The sequence below is a fragment of the Cyphomyrmex costatus genome, unplaced genomic scaffold (assembly GCF_001594065.2).
Source record: "Cyphomyrmex costatus isolate MS0001 unplaced genomic scaffold, Ccosl1.0 scaffold301, whole genome shotgun sequence".
Classification (NCBI taxonomy): Eukaryota; Metazoa; Arthropoda; class Insecta; order Hymenoptera; family Formicidae; genus Cyphomyrmex; species Cyphomyrmex costatus.
Window position 1 is genome coordinate 359,858 of NW_017277137.1, and position 20,743 is coordinate 380,600.

Consider the following 20,743-nt stretch of genomic DNA (forward strand, 5'->3'; position numbering starts at 1 on the left):
AGAGAGAGAGAGAGAGAGAGAGCGAACATTGTTTCTTCCTGATATTTCCGCGAACGCGGTAAAAAGCGAAATTAAGATCGCGCACTGATTTTTCGTACGCGATCGCGAGAGGAATTGACGACGATCTTCCGGCGGCGAGGCTTGCGTGGCTACCAAGGACGACAACAACATAAACGTTCTCCCGACTCGTTCGTCGAGTCGCCAGCAGAAAAAGGCCTCGGAGAGTGAGCAGCTTAGCGAACTGCTCTCCTCCTGGACACAATCGGAACGTTTCCCGAACACGTGCCGAACGAGTTTGCCTGGACCGACCGGTCTGCCGGACAAGCGAGTTCATTCTCGCAAGTTTTACGAGGGCTCCAGCTTCCTGCGCATCTCTCTCGTGAGACACGGCGAAATCGATCTCAAGCCTCACGCGGCTTTATCTGTTCATCTTTTGCGCGTCCATCTTTATCTCCTTTCGTCATTGGGCCTCGACGTCGCGAAAATTATGTGAGGCGTTACAAGTAAAAGACAAACGCATCTCCGTACTCTTTACATTACGCCTGCAGCGTACATTAATTTCTCTCTGCAATACACTCAGCTATATTATTTAATAACAAGAATTTCTCCACTCTGTCGGACCATATTTAGTACTTTTCTGAAACATAATTTCGATCCCGCGTAATGCACGTCCATATCGCGTCGTGAAAACGATGTTAACGCGTTAAATTGATCGGCAGTGTGTTATAAATTAACTATCGCGATTGATATCGCGAGACGGTGCGACGGGAAAAGTTATAGGAAACTTAGTTACAGGAAACTTTCCCTCGCGGATAAGCCTCGCGCACCGCAGGAGACAACGGGATACGCGACACTCTAATAAGACGTAAAGAACTCTGTGGTTCTACTACTGAATGAAGACGAAAGCACGTTAATCGCGTCATCACCCAACACCATCTTTCGTGCGCGATATATACAGCCGATATTTTCGCAGCATTAGCTTCTTCGCACGACAACTTCCTCGTGGAAGCTCATAACGTATGTCTACGCTTCTTGTGATTAATAACCTGTCTGCTCTAACAACGTTTACACGTTTCTTACATCACGTTTCCACCTTTTAACATAAATCACATTTTAAAATATTAAAAAAGAATGGCAAAGGATCCTTTTAAAAAATAATTTTCTTCGAAAGTCATATCACGTTTACATGAAAATCTAGCTAGCAAATTATAGACTTTATCTATTGAGAAAATAGCTCGAGGTGACGTCAGGCTCAGAAAATAATTAGCGAGACTCGCCTTACCTCCGCAAATAACGTCCGCCAGGTTCGTCTGTACAGCCTGATGCGTAACATCGCCGTCTCGCAGAGTGAGCATCTCGCCGTGTACGAGTGCCACCGCCTCGTCGTTGCTCATCAGCATGCTACCCTGACCTCTGGACCCGTTCACGTCCCTGGAACACCGCCTGGAGCTACCGGAGTCACGTCTAAGCCTTTTCGTCTCGGGCGTTACAACGAAGTAGCCCTGAGACGTGTGATAGATCTTTCGTTCTTGCATCAGCTTGGCGAGCGCGTCGTAAACGAGCTCTCGGCTGGGCCTCTGCATAGCCGGGAAAGCGTTCCTCAGGGCTGATCTGAGGGTGTCCAAGGTCGCCGCCTGCCTCTGGGAAGTCAGCTCCAGAATGGCCCAGCATAAGGCTTCTGGCAGCGGCGTGAACTGACCTTGAGAAACTGGAGCCACTAGACAGTCCTCTATATCACCTGCAAAACAGGAGAGGCTCGAGGTTAATACGCGAACGTCTTCGTCTGGGCATCCGGAGGCCACGTTATTTTTCTACGAATTAATTGAACGGCGAATTATCATCCGGCCGAGGAGTCATTTTATGTAACTCTTGCTTTATGCCTCAAATACCTATTTTGCGCCGTTATGGTCTCGTGCACAGGATTTTACGACCGTTCATCGCATTAGCGCCCTCGGAAATAAAATGAGCAATAAGATCGTACCATCATTTTTCATTTTCTATCTACTTCTATACCACCGCTGCCTGTAGCAAACTTCTGTTTGTCTTTTAACACGGTTACGTAATTTTATTTTCAAGGCTGTCATCGATTAAACGTAATATAGCTATACTCTACTTTACGTTACTCTACAAATCTGGTGACACATACAAATTAAATTACATTCGTGTTAAGTGAAGCCTTTCTAAACCAAATCGAGACGCTGCTCGCATTTCCATACGTGTAACGACCGCTAAGTATTTCATTAAGAAACACATCGGAATGAGAAAGAGTCACGTTGGGTGCAGGTTTTATACGTCGCTTTCGTGATCTCACGGACGAGGCAGAGAGATACGGTCATTCCAATTACGAATTAATCGAATTCCTTCCACGAATAAAGTATAAAAGAACAAACGCGATCTGTGAACACGAAAAAGACGGCGAATTTATTAAGCCCGGGCGGCCCAGCCGCTCCGCGTGGTATTATGAGAGAATCGAAATCTTTATTCTTCCAGTCACGTTTTACGGTAACCTGGCGACACCGCGACTGCGTGTGCTCTCCTATATCACGCCCACAAAAAGAATATGGATTATTCTAAACTCGGGGTAGGACTTCGAAATTCCCCGCGAGGCCCGCGCTTCGTTCGTGCGTCGAATCTCTAATATCTTTTCAAAGTCGATACAGAGAAAGTCAATGCCGTGAAACACACATCGCTCGCCTATAGATCACAATATTATGCACGATAAAATATTTTATTTCAATAATAAAAGTTGCGCATCAGAAATATCTGTTAATAACACACGTCTATTTGTGAAATCACTGTCCGATCGCGCTCATAATTAAAGATTTCTATACTGATAGAGAGGCTCCGTTTGAAGTGCGGGAAAGTCGACTGCCAACGCCAAACAGCACGTGAACCGTTCTTTTACAATTCTTTCAGATCGCTGAAATATTTTAATCAATGTAATCGCGGATAGTATGCCAGAACTCAACAATGCATTCGCGAAGCCACTTGCTCCGCCGATCGTGTATAATTAAAGGTTTGAAGCCGACGGAGAGGAGCTCTATTTAAAGTTCGTGCGATCGCAAGGCCCGCCTTCTCTAAGGCGCAACTCTGCAATTTCCCTGCACGTCTGTCAACGGTTGCCTTTGTTATTCACAAGACAGGACAAGACAGGAAAGAGCGGATCTCCAATTACGCGTGTAACTAACGTGTAGAAAACGCCTGCTTCACGAGCTCCCGTTAAACAATTGCTGTAAATAGGCCGAATAAATCCGCCTTCCTAGCTCTCCTTTGCTCTTATTCTTTCGGGGTATCTCTCGCTGGCAGGACAAGTTGTCTCGTTGTCCGCCTCTACACCGACATCTATCTCCGCTTGATATATGTATATGCGTTTCATAAAGCCAGGTCGTACGCAAAAGGCGCAAAGGGGCCTCGGCGATGCTTCCACTTTCGTCTTAAGCATTATTCTCACGCTCGATGCTCATTGAATACGAAGATGTCTATTTAGACTTCGACTACACTCCGCCGCACTCCGGTTATACTTAGTGAAATTATTCTCACGCTCAACATCCATGTCGAGACTCGAGCGTACAGTTTAGTTAATGAAATAAAATATCCTTGTTCATTCAAGATATTCGTTTCTGATACACGGTATCTCATTTAACGCTCGGTCAAATTAATCTCAGCAGTTAATCTACTTCGACTCTATATACATCATTTATTTATATGTCGTTTATTTACATATCTCTCCTCACACAAATACGACGGTCAATTGAATTGAAACGCGTCGTAGCTTCGAACAAGCGAACACCTATCGAGGCACCTATAGTGCGCTCTCACGTGGGAGCGGCCAGTTTCGGTTTCATTGGCGCGAGCGAGATCTTATCCTGCGCGAACGCGAGCGCGGCATAAAAAAAGGTACATGATCTACGTCATCAGAGCGGGGAGATCGCGAAGAATACGAGACATGGTTGCGTTGCACAATTTTCAAGGAACTTCGTCGACGACAGATGGAAAGATGGACATCGTAGCGAGGCCATCGGGGATCGTGGAACCCGATACGTCGGTTTCTGGGGCGTGGATGTTTACCGACTCGCAGCTCCGTGTCGTGAGAATCCCGTCCCAAACGTGTCCCGAACGTGTTCTGCGCGCGCGTTATCTGGCACTCATTATCGCGGTGTATGCGCTCCGAATTCGAGAGCTCGGCCGACGAGATATGTGTATACGTGCGAATCTGTCGCGATCAAACTGTCGAGGGGAAGACTTCATCGCGTGACATCGCGAGACTTTTGCCGTGTTTGCCAGGTTTTCTTCCCTTTTTGTTTCTTATCCTCTCGATCTTTATTTTTTGGACGATTAGTTGACGTCGGATAACTCGGCTTAAATCTTGCCAACTTGTTTTGCTCTTGAAATTAAACCGTCAGAGCCGTATACGTGCGCAATTTCAGACGTACACCGAGAGAACACCGACAATTAGACGCGCGCCATAAATTTTCCGGAAAGCGTTCTGCATGCGTCAAACCGCTCTATTTGTCGTTTTGTTCCAATGTTGCGGCGCGCGTTATAAGACCGATCGGGACAGACGATTTATGGCCGATGGACATTTACCACCCAACTAGCGGTTGTGCAAATGGCCATTAACGGTTTATTCTTATTTTTGTTAGACTATATATGCTTTATGACTCGTCTATGCCTGTGGGTAGAATTTAAAAGAACCGATCTCGCAGCGATGGCTGTTTCGATTCCTTCGTCGCTCTATCGTTTTATGGCTTTCTCTCGATCGCAGATCTCAATATATTGCAATGTCATTTTATTGTACAAAGCCACTCTTATTATCCGAGTACAAAGTACTGTAAATAAAATCAGGTAACTGGATCGGGGAGAAGGGAGTCATTCTGCATTTGATTTTTTTTTTAATTGCGCGCAAGCTAAGTTTCTTTCCCAACCCGTTCAATTTCTTATAATGCGACTACGTCACGAAACTCGCAATAACAACGCGAAGTCGACGACACTACTACTGATCCGTCAAGAAACAGTAGATATACCGCCGCGAAGCACACCTGCCGACCTGCGGCGACCCTGCGAAAGGCTATTATTAGCATCCTGCACCTTTCTATCATTCCACGAGACTTTATTATAATACTACTCCACGCGCTGCCCACGTAGACAGCATTTGTTTGGCGTCCCGAAGTAAAAGGTATAGAGCCGACTGGCATTCGGGTCGGTCGATCCGCGCCTACGCGAAAATATATCGACAAATATCACTGCGGGCAATGGACACGGACTCGCAGAGACGGACGGAGGCAAGACACGCGGTGGCTGCCGACGGGAACGACGAGACTTGTTACTTCTCGGACTGTTCCTCGAAACGCGCGCGCGAACGCGGTGGGATCACTTCCGGTGTATACTGTACAAGCTGCAGAACATGTTGCATATATCCTTATCGCTGTGATCCATCGTGTTGGTTGGCTGGTCGGGTTGGTCGGTCGGTCGGTCGGTCGACCTCCGCCGCCTTTATGGCTATGCTCATGGGAAATGGCAAAGACCACTCGCCACTCGAGGAATCACCTCGTAACAAGGCGACCTTTGAATCGCGTATATATACTCTCCACGAGTCCCCCCGGTGACTACCCGCTCGCTGATTATATGTAAATCCTTTAAGACGCCACTTCGTACCTCCGGCCATATATCGATTCCCGCGACTCATTCTCCCTCATTTGTTTATCTTACGCCGGTCTCTTTTTGTCGGATTGCGTCAGTGTGCAGCGCGAGAGCAAATACGGAAATCGTACATTAGATTAATCATACGTTAGATTGTTGATTGCACGGTATAACAGCCGTTGACAGCACCGCGGAAACCATTTTATCTTTTCACTCTTCTAAAAGGTACCGCATTTATCCGAAAGATTAAGTGAGGCTAAACATTTTACTCTCCACAGACGATGTTCCTACAAATAACACTAATGCCCGTTTCTATCAATGTATAGTTTAATTTTAATCTTGGTTCACACACACACACACACACACAACTAACTCCACATCCTTTTTTTTTAGTTCTAAGAATTAAAAAAAAGATGAAGAGAGGAAGTTGTGTGAATTGAGGTTAAAATTAATCTTTATTGATAAAAACGAAGGATATAAATTAATTAAAGTCGATGGATGCTTAATTTATTTCCCCTCTTAATTTTATATCCATAAAAAAAATGAGTGATCAATTAACTCTAGCGTTTGTGGGAATAGCCTTAATAAAGGTCGATACTATCAACATTGATCAAGTAAATTAAACGAGTCTCTTTCTGTTATAAAGGTTTAGTTACAGATGGATGATTTATTTAGGTCTGATAAACCAATGTTGGTGAAATCAACCCTGCGAGAGCAGCAGTTTCGATGAAAGTGAAACTCTCAGGTGCACAAGAAGATGAAGTGCACAGAGTCCACGATTCTTTCGGACAAGGCGTGGTTAGTTAATGTCTAGTTTGCACGAAGGTTTCTCATTCGTTCCTACTGGATTTATGCATCCCTGTCAGCAGTCAATAATCCCGCCGAGACGTTAACCGACTGTTTTGTTATCTGCACGCGGAATGCGAATGCAGTCGTTATGTAAGAGGCACGAGTCAATTATAAAATAAATAGACACGCGCGTGTGCCTGGTATTCCGTCGCTGCTCCTGCTGTTGCCCTGTCGGAAATAAATTTTCCTACTGCGAAAGCAAACGCGCCCCGCGAATTCTCGTCGTGACACGGAACACGAGAAGCGAGTCGAAATGGAGCATTCATTAAATTCAAACGTGCGAACTCGATCTAAAATGCGAACGTGCGCCCACGTCGAAATCCCGAGCACATGTTACATCACGACATTCGCGATTGGACCCCCGGGAATATTATTTCATACAATACGCTACACAAGTTACATATCGTTTGGAAAATTAAACCGGTACAATTATCCGACCTGAATCTCGATGGTATTTTTTGGAAGATATATTCTTTACAGTGTGTGTAAACACGACAAACGCGGAGTAACTTTTGAGTACTAGGTTTGTTTTTTATTGCTTCACTGGATATGGGCACTGGGAACTTTCCTTTTTGCTTTCACCAAATTTCAAACGTGTACCTATTTCACTTTAAGTGCAAAAGCCATAAAAATAGACTTCTAGATCCCTTGTGACAACAAATCACAGCAAACGATACGCGCTCGTGATCTTTTCGAAGAGTTATTCCACTATCGAATCCGGGTCGCGACAATGTGCACACCACTCAACCACAGTGACGAACACACCGTGTCTGCAATGATCTTTGCCTAAGGCTAACTCAAACATCGTTCGGTTAGCTGAGACATCGCGAAATATTCAGCCTGTAAATACTTAAACGATTCGCATCATAAAGAGAATATCTTGAATGTTTCGAATAAAATATTCCGATTTAATTCGATGAAAAAATCAGAAGTTTGTAATTAAATTCGGTGGAATATGAACTTTTAATTATTGCAGTATCCAATGTCTTTTTACATATTACACAATTTATCATTAAACAACTCGCACTGCGACGTGAACATTGCTACATCTTATAAGTTTTTATGTTAAAGATAAGATCTTTTGATTTAATTTGATTAAAAAATCAGAACTTTTTAATTAAATTCTCGAATACAAGTGTCTTTAAATGTTGCAATATCGGGTCATTTTATATACGGCACAATTCATTGTTATATAATTCGTATTATAAATGACACATGTACGTGACTACCGTTGTATTTTACAAATGTTTATGTTAAAGCTAAAGATATAAAGAGCTCGAAATTACGCGTACGGCTGCATTCAACAATGAATACGGGAGGTTTTATCCTGGAGAGTCTACCTGTCTTTCGTGCGGGACCCAGTTTTTCAATAATGTGTATTTTACACCACGCGTCCGCCTACGAGCAGCACGTGGTGTCATTGATTGCAAATTCCTACGGTCCTACGCAGGTGGCGAATGACGACATATCGCGCGGACAGCGCAGTATACTTGTGCATTTAACTACCGCCTTAAATAAAGCTTTCATAAGCTCAGTAGCGTGTCCTTAATCATCCGACGGAACGTCGTCGTTAAATGTCATCTCGAATTATTAGCAGGAAATATTCTTACATTTCTTTTTATCACCTCCGAACGGATACGCCGCGCATAATGCCAAAACGTTCGCGTATTTCCGCGCTATCATCCATATGAGAAACAGAGTATATACACGGACTTTCTCTAGACTCTCGCATCCATCGAACGTAAGCCGCTTAACTTTCCGAGAAGACACGTACACGCGTATACGGTGCGCATATAAGGATCCGCAAGTTGCATGCGTCCATGACTTCTAGATGTACGCAAATGCGCGAGCGCATACATTATCGAAGACAATACGCAGCGAGGTTATTATGAAGATAATCAGTGTCGTAAGGCACGCAAAAAAAAAGTCACCATTCTTCGTTGCGTCATCGGGCATCATGATACAGATTGCGGTCAAGTACTCTTTTTTTTCCCCTGTCGAGGCTAAATCATTAGGTCTGTTCTTCATTCCTACATTAGACTACACTAGAACTTGTCTTTCTTTCATCAAATATTAAATATATATACCTATCTCGCTTTAAAAAAATGTGTATACTAGTTCAGCCACAGAAAATAGACCTATTGTGTCTGGCAAAATTTATTTTCACTTTGCGCGATAATGCGTACAACTTCGGATGTTCTTACGGTATCGCGAACGATCATACAGAATGTCGTGACACACCGGCCACTTTCCATCCCGAGGCCTCCTCGTATATCGTGTCTCGATGCAGGTTCCGAGCGCAGTATATCCCTCTCGTGCCACATACTCATATTACAGCCGCCTAGCGTATCAAGAGGACGGCATAACAATGCGGAGCATTTTAATCCTTCGCCTATATACGAGAACTGCATCGCAGAAGCAGGGAGGGAAACGATGTAGAGCGTGCAGTCCGGGTGTACTTGCGAGATCAATTTTTTTTTTTTTGTTATTGCGGAAGCCACGCGAATCCCCGTTACGGTGATATTAAATTTCGCTGGATCGCCAACGGCGGCACGGAGACGACTAGATCGCGCTCGGATTTAAATCCCGACCTTACGGGTCGTGTGATTTTTCGTTCGACGGAAAGACGATATAAGCCGAGGCCATGAGAATCGACTCGTAGCCTCGATTCCGCGTTCGACGCTGCTGCATCACGCGCTGCAGCCGCCCGCCGCCGATACCATTCGTTCTCCTCGCGATAAGGGCGCAGCCGTTCGCTCGCTCTCGCTCATTTGACACGAGCCATTTTGCAAGTACGATCACTCAATGCACCCGTCCACTTCGCTATAATTGGACAATATCTTGCCGTATCCTAACACATTAATAAATTTCGAGATAAATTTATTATTAATATATTTCAATTTAATCTCTTGTACGTAATATTCAGCAAAATACATATAGATATATGAAACATACAGATCTGAAATTTTCGTTGCCTCATCGTTGATCACGACCGATAATGGCGTAATTGAGTCGAATCAAAAGGGATTGGCCTTCGAGTAATAAATCTCACGTTGTGCTCGTTGTGGTGGCTGGTTTCAACCAGTGCGGTTTTTAATGATAATTAGGAAGCTTTTCTACGCGGTGAAGCATTGCATCGTGCTCAGAAATAAACTATCTTCGACCTGCCACTCCCAATCGAGAAAGTTTTATATTATTCTTGCCCATTGTTCCTCGAGCAACAAGTTATGTAAGATTGTAGGGCTCACTAATGCGTTTCTATCAATATTTTATCCAGATTGAATTATCCACGCTGCTGGAAGTGTAGGATCGATATCAGATATCGCTGTTGCGTTAGTAGACTAATAATTACCATTTTTAATAATTCTGAGATACGACTATGTGAAAGGAATAAGAGGTTTGACCGACTGATTCATATACATACATGTATCCACTTTTAAAAAATATCGTCATAATTATGTCTTAAAATTTTGAAAATTATTGATAATTGTTGATATTTTTAGATTGAAACTATTAATAATGATACCCTTTTTGCTCAACTCTTTTCCAAATTTCACAAAGAACGATATGCATTATTCTATAATAAAAAATTGCAAGTCAAAGAAAATTATAACAGAGGACTAACATTTGTTGTAGTGGTTTCTTATGAAGGTAGGTCGTAAGGTAACACGGAAGTGATGCACGTATTTATCTGCAGAGGCGAATGTGGTCGCTTGACTATCGAGGCCAACGGAGCACAGGTGAAATGTCACGACTGTTTGCTAGTGATGAAATTTACTAACCGGAGATTAGGTGGCTGTAAATACAACGGTGAACGTCTAAAAACGCCGCCCTCGCGATATTAACAGCGAGACCGCACTGCTAATCTCATCTCGTTTAATTGCACCATTAATTTACCCTTGAATTCTCTCCGGCAGCTACTTAACGTCATCGATGAGCGAAAAGTAAATAAGCGAATTCTCGATGAGTCATACTATCGATATATTAAAATCATTAGAAGATATAAGATCTCTTCTTTAGGAAAAAAAGAAACTTCTCAAAAATATGTTTCTTTGGTACGATAAATCGCCGGCCTCAGCTCGAGATCGCCGCCTATCCTTTTAAAGCGCAAATTACACGTTGGCGAATCTCGTTTTCGTCGTCGTAAATTAAAAGCAGCGTCTTCAATTCCGCGCGGAAGAATGGGCGATTGCAGCACGTCATCAATCACGCCGAAGATATATTAGCAGATTATTGTACTCCCTTGACATTAACCTACATATGTGGAAGTAATGCGACTTACGCTTGCAGAGGCCAACGGATTTTACAAACGCAGCACCACGCCTTTCGTCGCCTCCATGGACGGGCGGTACACACCTTTGTAATTATGTCGCTCGTGGTTAGTCGCGCCTAAGAAGTAATCGCCACATTGAATTGCCTTGTCGAACAAAGTGAACCACCGAATCGGTGTCGACGACCCGATGCGTTTCTTGCCGTAAGTAATTCTCCAGAGAATCATGATTAAACTCTCCGTTTTATCTAACAGCAATTTGTTTCATATATTAAATCTAACAATAAAGTCTGAAACAAAGACTACAGTCTGGACTATAGTATATCAAACGTAGTCAATAAAAATTAAGAGAGAGGGAGCGTGAAATCGGCCAATCTTTAGGATTGCGACTGATTGAATATAGAAAGAGATAGCGACTGGTTTGTCTTCGCATCCTATCTCATTTTTGTCGACCAATTTTACATACAGATGACGGAGTCTATGACTCTATCTATGCTCTTTGTCTTTGGTCCAGAATATTGATGTTGATTGGCAAGACTCGTCCGAGTCTTCGATTTACATCGTGGACAGGAATCGCGAGTGAAGTAATGGCGAATGCAGCGAAGAGAAACCAATGCGGGTTTCCAATTCTAAAACGTGCGATCGCGCGCGGTACGACCTCGTGCTCGGATTAAATCGGATTCCAGGACGTGTGAAATCGCGTCCCCGCGCGATTCGAGCGAATGCAAGCAGGCGAAGTCACGTAGCAGCGCCTAAGTGGTCCCGATACCGATGCTGTCGACAATGTCCATTCGATTCAGGTGCTCATCCGACGCACGCACGCACGCACGCCACATCGACTAAATGTAAACCGGTATACGGGCGCTATTAAAGTCGATAATCCGGAGCAGAATTTATTTTATGATCCGCCATCGTCGCGCGCTGCAACACCAATATGCGCGCGCGGTTCTAAATTTCTTTTTCTTTTCTACCCGCAATTTCGCGAATTTGTACAACGTACCATCATCAGTCCCGTCGTTTGCATCATTATTATTCCGAAACGATTGTTGTTACGAAGTGTTTACGAAACTGGAAGAGCGATGACGTAAGAAATCCAGAAATCATAATTTTCACGGAAAGCCTGTGAACGTAGGATCTCCAAATGAAGAAATAAGTCATTCCAACTTGACTGAACGATCTTGCAGTACGACTTGTTTTGATATACTTTTATGTTCGTTTCACGTCGTAACACTCTGCGACGTTGTAATGGATTAGTCGTAATGAACCTACGGTCGCGTTTCACCTGAAGAAACCCGTTTTCCTTAACGGCTACTAACAATAGCAACGCGATCGTATACCCACGCGAAAAATTAGCAACGCGAATGGCCATGCGATATCCGACGAGCGTGCATCCATGAGAGTCTCAAAACAACATCTTCGTCGTTCCTATATTTTTGAAAAATATCGCCGGACGCGCGCCGCGAATAAAGAAAACCGGTTAAAAACCACCCGTGTGTGATAAACCCTGTCAACTTTTATAGTTATTTCAGAAAATACTGGCCCGATTCGTTGTACTTTGCATTTGAAGAGCGTTATTAAAACGCGACCGGAGACGTTTTTATCTTGTGCGTTCGATCGTTTCGAGAATACGAAAGTATTGCCGTCGCGCCTTTTACTTTCGCCTCTTCGCGACAGGAATCCACACCGCGCCGCGATTCTAATCAAATTTCCACGACAGGAATTCGCGCGCGATTGAGATGCAACGGCGAAGATAGTTCGGCAAATTTATGCCGTCGCTCTGGATGACATCTCGCTATTCCAGTCCGTGTCCTTTATCGTCGGTTCAACGAAAGCCACGCGATGTCGCGCGATTCCCGGCCGACGCGCGCCAATTTCCCTACCTACATTTCCTCAGAGTGAACCGTGCCAGACGAGAACAGCACTCCGGTGGTGCCGCGATACCCACGTGCGTCTCGCGACGATCGGTGTGCAAGCAAGTGGAGAAAGAGAATATATATATCCTCTCGCTGGTGTCAAAGATGGCGAGCGCGGGAGAAAGAGAGAGCGAGATGACGAGAAAGATATACTCGCGAGAGCTCTCCAGAACGGTCCAGTTCTCATGGATAGTCGGACGTAGTATGAGGTATTGCCCGACTTTGCCTGGCCTGCCAGGCTATTTCTTATTCATAAGCTCCGCCAGCCGTTCTCTACAAGATGTTTCCAACCTTTTCCCGTACAAGCTTTGTCGGATTATTCCACGATAAAGCAAGAAAAAGATACCTTGTCAGATAATTACCATAGAAATATCTCAGATTCAGCACAATCGGCAAAGAAATTCTTATACTCTACCAAACTAGAGATTGAGATTGAGATTGAATTGGAATTTAAATCCCAATCAGAAGAGAGAAAATCAATATCAAGTTAGAGAACTTTTTTTTTTGCTTCGATTGGTCAAGTTTCAATCCAATCTAAATCTCAATTTCTGGTTTGATACGGGTGATAAAAGAAAATTAGCACGTACTCTTTAAAACTTTCAGACTAAATTGTCACTTTAAACAGTGAAATCTCACTTTTAAAGACTGGAAATTCAGCTACTCTTTTTCGAGACTAACTCAATTTTTACTCTTTAAAGTGAGATTTTACTCTAAAAGAATTAGAGAGTACATAAGTACCCTTTCATAATCTGTTGTTATATTTAAGATCACTTTAAATCTACAATTTAACTTGCAGTTTTAAGATGCTATAAGTTAATCATATTAGTACATTGAGAAAAATTACAAACGATGAAATCGGGAAATTGTAATCATATCAATTAGCATTCTGATTATCTCAACAAATTATAATAAATTCAATCAGAAAATACTAATTTATCCATTTTTAACCAGTATTCCAATTATACATATAATATGCAACCAGGCTCTTTTTATAGTATCTTAAAAATTACCAAGAACGAACTATAAATATCGATCTACAATAAACGGCGTTTCCACGATGGAAAATGAAATTATTCCTATCGCGTTTCATTTATCGAAACCACTCAGGTGAAGTGTTTGCGGATTTGTATTTAGATAAAAAATTGTTTTGTTATTTTTATCTACATATTAATTGTGGATAAGGTTTATACGAAAATAAGGTTTATATGCAGCTTCCGCTCAGGGTAACGTTCGATACTTTGTGATCCGCACTGTTGAACGACATAAATTTCGCTCGTACATAGAATCGTCCTTCGCGGATCTTACCATCTCCTCGTATGCGTTTTAAACCAATGTTCTTCAACCTGCGCGCATATTATGGCGCATCGTGAGCTTATCCCGAGTGCTTCGCGAGATATCTCGATCACGCGTCGGCAAACGATGATAAAATCCTCGCAACAAATTTAAAGCGAACTAGATACTGCTGCTGAGAAAGTGTAATATGCAAAGGGGTTATTTCACGCGTGCATAGGACGTGTCAGAGATTTTACTGGTCGCTCTCAGGAATCTCTCGGGAATGTTGCAGCGGGCGTGTTTTCATCGAAACTACTGATAAGCGGCTTAATCCCAGACGCGATTCACGTGAAAACGAAATACCCGATTAAATCTCCCTCCCCCCCTTCCTCTCTCTATCCCTCTACGTCGTATTTAACGTTATATTTAATGTGCATAAGGTGCAAAACTCGCTTGATTCAAATCAGTCATGACGCAAAAGAACAATTTCTCAAGGGCGTTGAATTTCTCAGAAATATAGCGTAAGAAATAATTCCTCAAGGACGTTGATATATGCCACGATAACACGGAAGAGATAAGAAATTTAAGCCATGACAGTGGCATTGTTTTCGGGAATTTGTTATGGCTACGAGACGTCGCTTTCGAAAGCGCAGGTTTCACTCTAAGTCAATTACTTGAATCGCAGCGCGGCGCGGAGATCTTCACACGCTCCCCCACATATTAGCCGTATTTCGCTAAAACGCATAAACTGTTTTCCGTTGCATGGAACAGTTAGTCGGAAATGAATGTGTGTACGCACATGTACGCTTCTCGCGTACACACCTCATGCGTGTATCGCGCTCGTTATATATTGTTTTCTGCTTTTACCGTTTCTACCTCCATTTACGTGACTATCGCGGTTCAGCCCGCGATCTAAATATATACCTACCGGATGAAAGATACATTAAGATTGCAAGAGAAAAAGTGCGCGCGAATCATCACTTCACTCTTAGCGATCAACCGCTCGCTTCCAACACTCAAAAAGAACACTCTAAACCTTTTAGAGTGAATTGTCACTCTGGAAAGTAAAAACTCACTCTTTTCAAAGCTGGCTCAATTTTCATTCTTTATAGTGCATGGAAAGAATCGTTTTGCTGAAATGTTAAAAAATTTAGAGTAAATACAGATCTGAAAAAAAATTTTATTTGAAGCACTAAGATATAATTATATAGGCCACTCAAACTGGTTATACTAAAGTATTGGAACTTTTTACAGCATCTCAAGGAGAACAGAATGTCAAAGTAATGTCACGTATATGCTGATTGAATTGTAACAAAAAATGACATAAATTCAATAATCAATATGTCATCAAATTGAGTATTGCTATTTTGACTTTTTTATTATTATTGATGGTCCAATAAAATTATTTTCAAACCTGTATCGTTTCTGTCCGTGTGAGATTCTATACTCCAAAGAGTTCAGAAGATACCAAAGTCACGATGCAAAGATAACTAATCATCAGTACTCTCAATTACGGAAATGATTCTCGGTGCACAGACATACACGCGCGAACAGGATAGATTTTCCCTCGCGTAATACGATGCGATATTATGATCTCTCTTGAAACGTTGTCCACTTGTTTGGCGAGGAGTGCCGAGTTACTCGCGCACGATTCGTGCGCCGAGGAGAGCACCCCGGCCAAGTATCGTATCGGCTTTCCATCCCGAGAAGGTAAATGCCGTACGTATACCTATATACGTTTGTGCTGCACGGCGTATCGCGTATCGTTGCTGAAATTCTGCAGTTTTGCACGAGGCACGATGCTCCTCGATAACGAAGGATGCCTTTCCCTTTCGCGGCCAGAATGCCACGTTCCTTGCTCTCCTCGACTCTTCTCAACCTGCACGAAGAGCGCGGCACGCTGTGTAATTTTCCACTCGTTTCCCGTAGCGGGTCATTATGCAGCCGATTGGCCGGATTCTCCGACATATCCTCTCTCGCGTCTTCATTTCGAGAGGCGCCGCGTATCCACGGGATTGACACTCTTTCGGCGTTTACGAGCGCGTCCTCTTCATATTTATTTCACGTTTTATTGTCCACGTTATTACCTTAAACGTTTCCAAGTTGCGCGTCAATCGGTACGTGCTGTCACTTCGTTCGAATGGCGAATCATTATCATGGTAAAAAGGAGAGTCAAATGACGCGCGTATATCACGTTACCCTCTCCGAATGTGAACCGAATGTGTGCCACTGCGAGAGAATCGTCACAGCTGCGCATATGTCATATTAACCAAGCACGCTCCATGAACGCGGGAGGGTGGCTTTGCATTTATTATATCCATACGCACGATTTAGGGTGAGCGACCAAAGAAAAAAGAACCGGACCTCTTCTCCCGCGTTATCGTCTCTCGCCCGAGAACGAGACCGCACAGCGCTAAACGTTAAAATTTGATACTCATCGTCGGACATCGCACATGTGTGTCACGTAATAACGTGACACCGCATTCGCTCTCGGAGATATGATTAATACAAGCCATCGCGTTAAACTACTTCGTGTAATTGCCAATCTACGCTAAAATGTTTACGTTGCATTATCCAGAATTGGATCGCGGTCTGTACTCAAATTATTCTCCATGCCGACGAATGTGATTTGCGGTCTCGCAGCCTGTTCTTACTTTGCGCAAGAATCGAGGAAATGTAGTAGGCAGAGCGTCTATAAGTACGTCGTGGACGCACTTCCCGTGCGTTGGTTGCAAGGTGCGTTCAAAAGCGAGCGCCTTGACCTAGACAATCGCCTGGAATGGCGTAAGATGCTTATTAACAACGACTTAGACGATACTGCCACGCGTCTCTCTCTCTCTCTCTCTCTCTCTCTCTCTCTCTCTCTCTCTCTCTCTCTCTCTCAGCGTGGGCGTACGCGAGGGAGGTCGCGGATTAATTTATTAGCCGATGCAATTATCCGTTACTCAATGCCGCAGCCAGTCCGTTCATTCGCGACGTGCCGTGGTTGTCCCTCGACATTTCGTATCTCGCGATTGCGATGTTGATTTAAATCGGCGAATTATCTTGTCGAAAGGTGAGGCTTACCCTCTCTTTCTCGCTACCGGTCTTAAATTTCCCGTGCAATTACGATCGCATTAAACGCCACTCGGCTTCGCTCTCGCATCTGTATTAATCACACCCGACTACGTAAACGGCGCCGTTTGACTGCGTAATATAAACTAATCGCGCGGCGAACGCCACTAAAGCGAGATAGCTATACGAGTTCCATCATTAGGAGTAATATGTTCACTCATTATCATACGCGTTCATATTTATCGATATTATAGACTTATGGTTAAATAATCCTCATCAAACATTCAACTGCGAAAATTACGTATAATTAATTTACCGTTTAAACAATCACTAGAGAATATGCATGTGTAATTACTTAATTATTCACACAATTAGAAGCATCTATATTCTAAGAGACGGAAGGTAAACTTCCGACTATAGTGACAGGTGACGGTGCTGGTTCGGGAGTCTGGCACCTTCCTTCAAAATAAGATATTGCTTGTCCAGGAAGTCGCGACGCATTTCTAGTAAATTGCGCAAGTTATCGACGAATTATGAATATGAATAGGAACGCGATGCGTTAAACCAACCGAAGGAACCGTGGGGAAAATGTCCGTAATGTCTCGAGAACGGCAGGAAAGAGCGAAGTAATAGCGAACGCAAAGTATGTCGTGCCTCGACCCCACCATCATCGTGGTAATCGTCGATCTATGAGGAGGCGGCCGCCAGGATCCAGCTGACACTCGACAGGAAGTTGCCACTCGAAAATACCGTGGCATACATCGATGGGCCCCTACAAACGTTTACACTGCGGTGGTAGATGGATAGATAGCTCGGCTCTGTCATTTTACTCTCTCGTACACACGTGGTACGTACGAACGAATCGTAGGACCGTGGGATCTCGTCGTTGGAAATTCTTATAATTGTTCCTTTTAAATTCAAGAGAGGCGAGTAATGGCCCTTTAAGATCCTTATAATGTTAATTGAAGTCAGGTGTGCACCATATACACAGTCTTCTTCATATTTCTACCATCAAACTGATCACAATTTTAGCGGAAAACAAAATGTGTCAAATCTATAGTAAGAATAAAATAATTATTCAATAATATGAATATTTTTTATCTTCCGTCTATAATCATATTTTTACTTCTACAATTTCAGTCTTTTTTGTTTAGTCTAAATTTTTTATTTATTTATCAATACATATCTCTACATCAACTAAATAGATATAAGATACTTTATGAAGCTTAATTCGCATTCTTTTATTTCGGAGAAAAAAGGTAAAAATTCCACTTGTACCAAAAAAATGCCCAGATTGCAGACGAAGGATTAAAATTCAGAAAATAACGATAATCATAAATAATAATAAAACAGAACGTAGCAATTATAATTTCTAGAGGGAGGGATACTAGAGTATTATTACGAGGATATGTATATAATATCTAGAGAGGAATATCGTTAATCCGTTGCCCTTGACTCGCAATATTCGTCAGGTATATCGATATACTGATTATATGTTTAGGCAACAACGTGCTCGTGTACAAATCTCTCGCCTCTAATCAAATGGTGAAAAGAATTTTTTCCTGACACAGGAGAGGTAATCATACGCCGAAGCTTATTCTGATCGAGCGAATAGCAAAATCGTGACAGGGGAGGCGTGAGAGGCTGACCGACCTTACGATTACAGAGACGTGTTTAGAGCGCGCCGTGGCCTTAAGGTATCGACATCGTGTTCACGGTTCGCATTTAGCGCTAAATGCGACTGTCGGATTCTCTTGGCTTAACTTTGCCCGACACAAGGATTCGATTAAAGCGAATATGGGATGTAAGCACGCCATCGTCATTGTTTGTTGAATAGCTGAGTGAAAGATTTCTGTCGGTGCTTGTTGCGATTCGAGATGGAGACAGACGAATCGGGAGAGAAAAAAGTCAAACTGAAAGTAATCGATAAGCACCAGTCATGGAAATGTCAATCGAACCGGGTAGACTAAGGGGGACCAGCCTGGAATCCTGTTGTCAGGCCTGTAACAAGACGCCTTGCACCCTTTAACACGTTCCAATCGGCATACCATGTGCATATTTATGTGAACCGAGCAAGGTATTTTCTTTGAATAGAGATACGAACTTTATAAACAAACTAAGTATCAAAGCTATGAATAGGAAATGCTTCTTAGAGAATCGAATAAATTATTTACGTATTAATCATTTATAATTGATAAATTGCACTAAAAAATGATGATATTTCAAGCATTATTTTAATTGAAAATATAATCTTGATAATTTAATAACGATATCAATGAAACAAATGAATTGTTTTCAAAAAAGCATGGCGTACTTATTTTCATTAATATAGGGTGTTATTGAATTAACAAAATTCTTTTCAATTAAAATAATACTGTTGACACATCAGTTTTTAAGGGTATATTTTCTTCAATTTCAATCTGCCCAGGCGCAACAATATTTATATTTCACACTTGTAACAGAAAAATTATGTTGCGATCGCAAAATCGGTTTTATACGTACCATGATCTCTGTCTCAAATCAATTTCGCACGGTTTCCTGATAATTGAAACTTAAAAGAGGCGAACGGATCGTTCAAAGTGATATTTCTTCGCGCATTTGCAAGCAGCATGGCACAATCGCGATTCCCAACGACGTTACGGATTGCCATTCGTTCGTCGTCGTAAAATGCGACTGCGCATTCTCCAGTTTGCGCCGCACAAACGGGGTTCGCGCGTCTTAACATCGTTCAACAATCCGTCAATACCTGCGCACCTATAATGAATGAAGCACGGCGTTTAGTCCCGCACGAAACGCTGAATCGCAATCGCCACGATCGGTTCGACACGTACACGAGTATAATACAAGCTCGCATACCGCACGCTCTATCGTTTGTGTATTGCGTCAGTGTGTGCCCTCGCACCTATTTATAGTACAGACACAAAAAAAAGTATAGAAATAACTGGATGTCGATACGATGCTATTAATTTCCCGGCACCGTTCCGGCACGTCCTGGAGGATCCTCGTCGTTACGCGTCGTTCAAGCTCCTTATCTCCTTGATGCATTGACTTTGCCCGCATTAGCATTCGCGGCCTTGCATTTTAACCGACTGTGTGCAATAAGTGTCTGAAATAAGTATAACGTACCGTCGTCGGTTTTTTTCTCTATTAGACCCTGCTACAAACCCTTACCGCAAACGACACGGATCTCATTCACTTGACAGGGATATCTCCTGATTAAAACGTATGATAATAATGAGAATATTAATTGCATTTAATATATCATGTACAATCGGGTATGTCCAATTAATAATAAATAGTTGCTCATAACTGCTCGATCAATTATTACACGGCAAATAGAAACGGTCGATGCACGCGTTCATACAAACTTCACGATTGCGTCGAGATAAATCGCGAAATGGGAATTATGCGTGGAAAACGTGTCGCTTATCGAGCCACGCGTCTCCAATGGGGTGCCACGGCTTAATCGATCGCCCTGGAATGCCGCTACTGTCGCACACCGAAGGAGGCCGATTTATTACCCTGCGTAAGCGCACTGTATGGATTTCAGTTAGGGCATGGAGGAGACGAGAGGGAGGGTCTGGTCTGGCATTCCAGACGCGCTCGCGCGCGCACACACACCTCGTCCCTTTCGCTGCGCCCATCGACGTCGAGGATGCAGGATTCCGGCGTGCGACTCGCGTACCAATCGGGTCATTTCTATGTGGAGCGCGTTGTGCTATTTTTTTTTTTTTTTTTTTTTGTT

At 43.0% G+C, this 20,743-nt stretch overlaps 1 protein-coding gene across 1 annotated transcript in view; it reads right to left on the minus strand.

Annotated features, from left to right (window-relative positions):
* Positions 1-20,743, minus strand: part of knockout (Stork-head domain-containing protein knockout) — a 37,465-nt gene that overhangs the window by 4,641 nt on the left and 12,081 nt on the right. Inside the window, exon 3 of the mRNA XM_018542001.1 lies at positions 1,283-1,738. Coding sequence (XP_018397503.1) covers positions 1,283-1,738 — 456 coding nt within the window. The remainder of the gene's footprint in view (positions 1-1,282; positions 1,739-20,743) is intronic.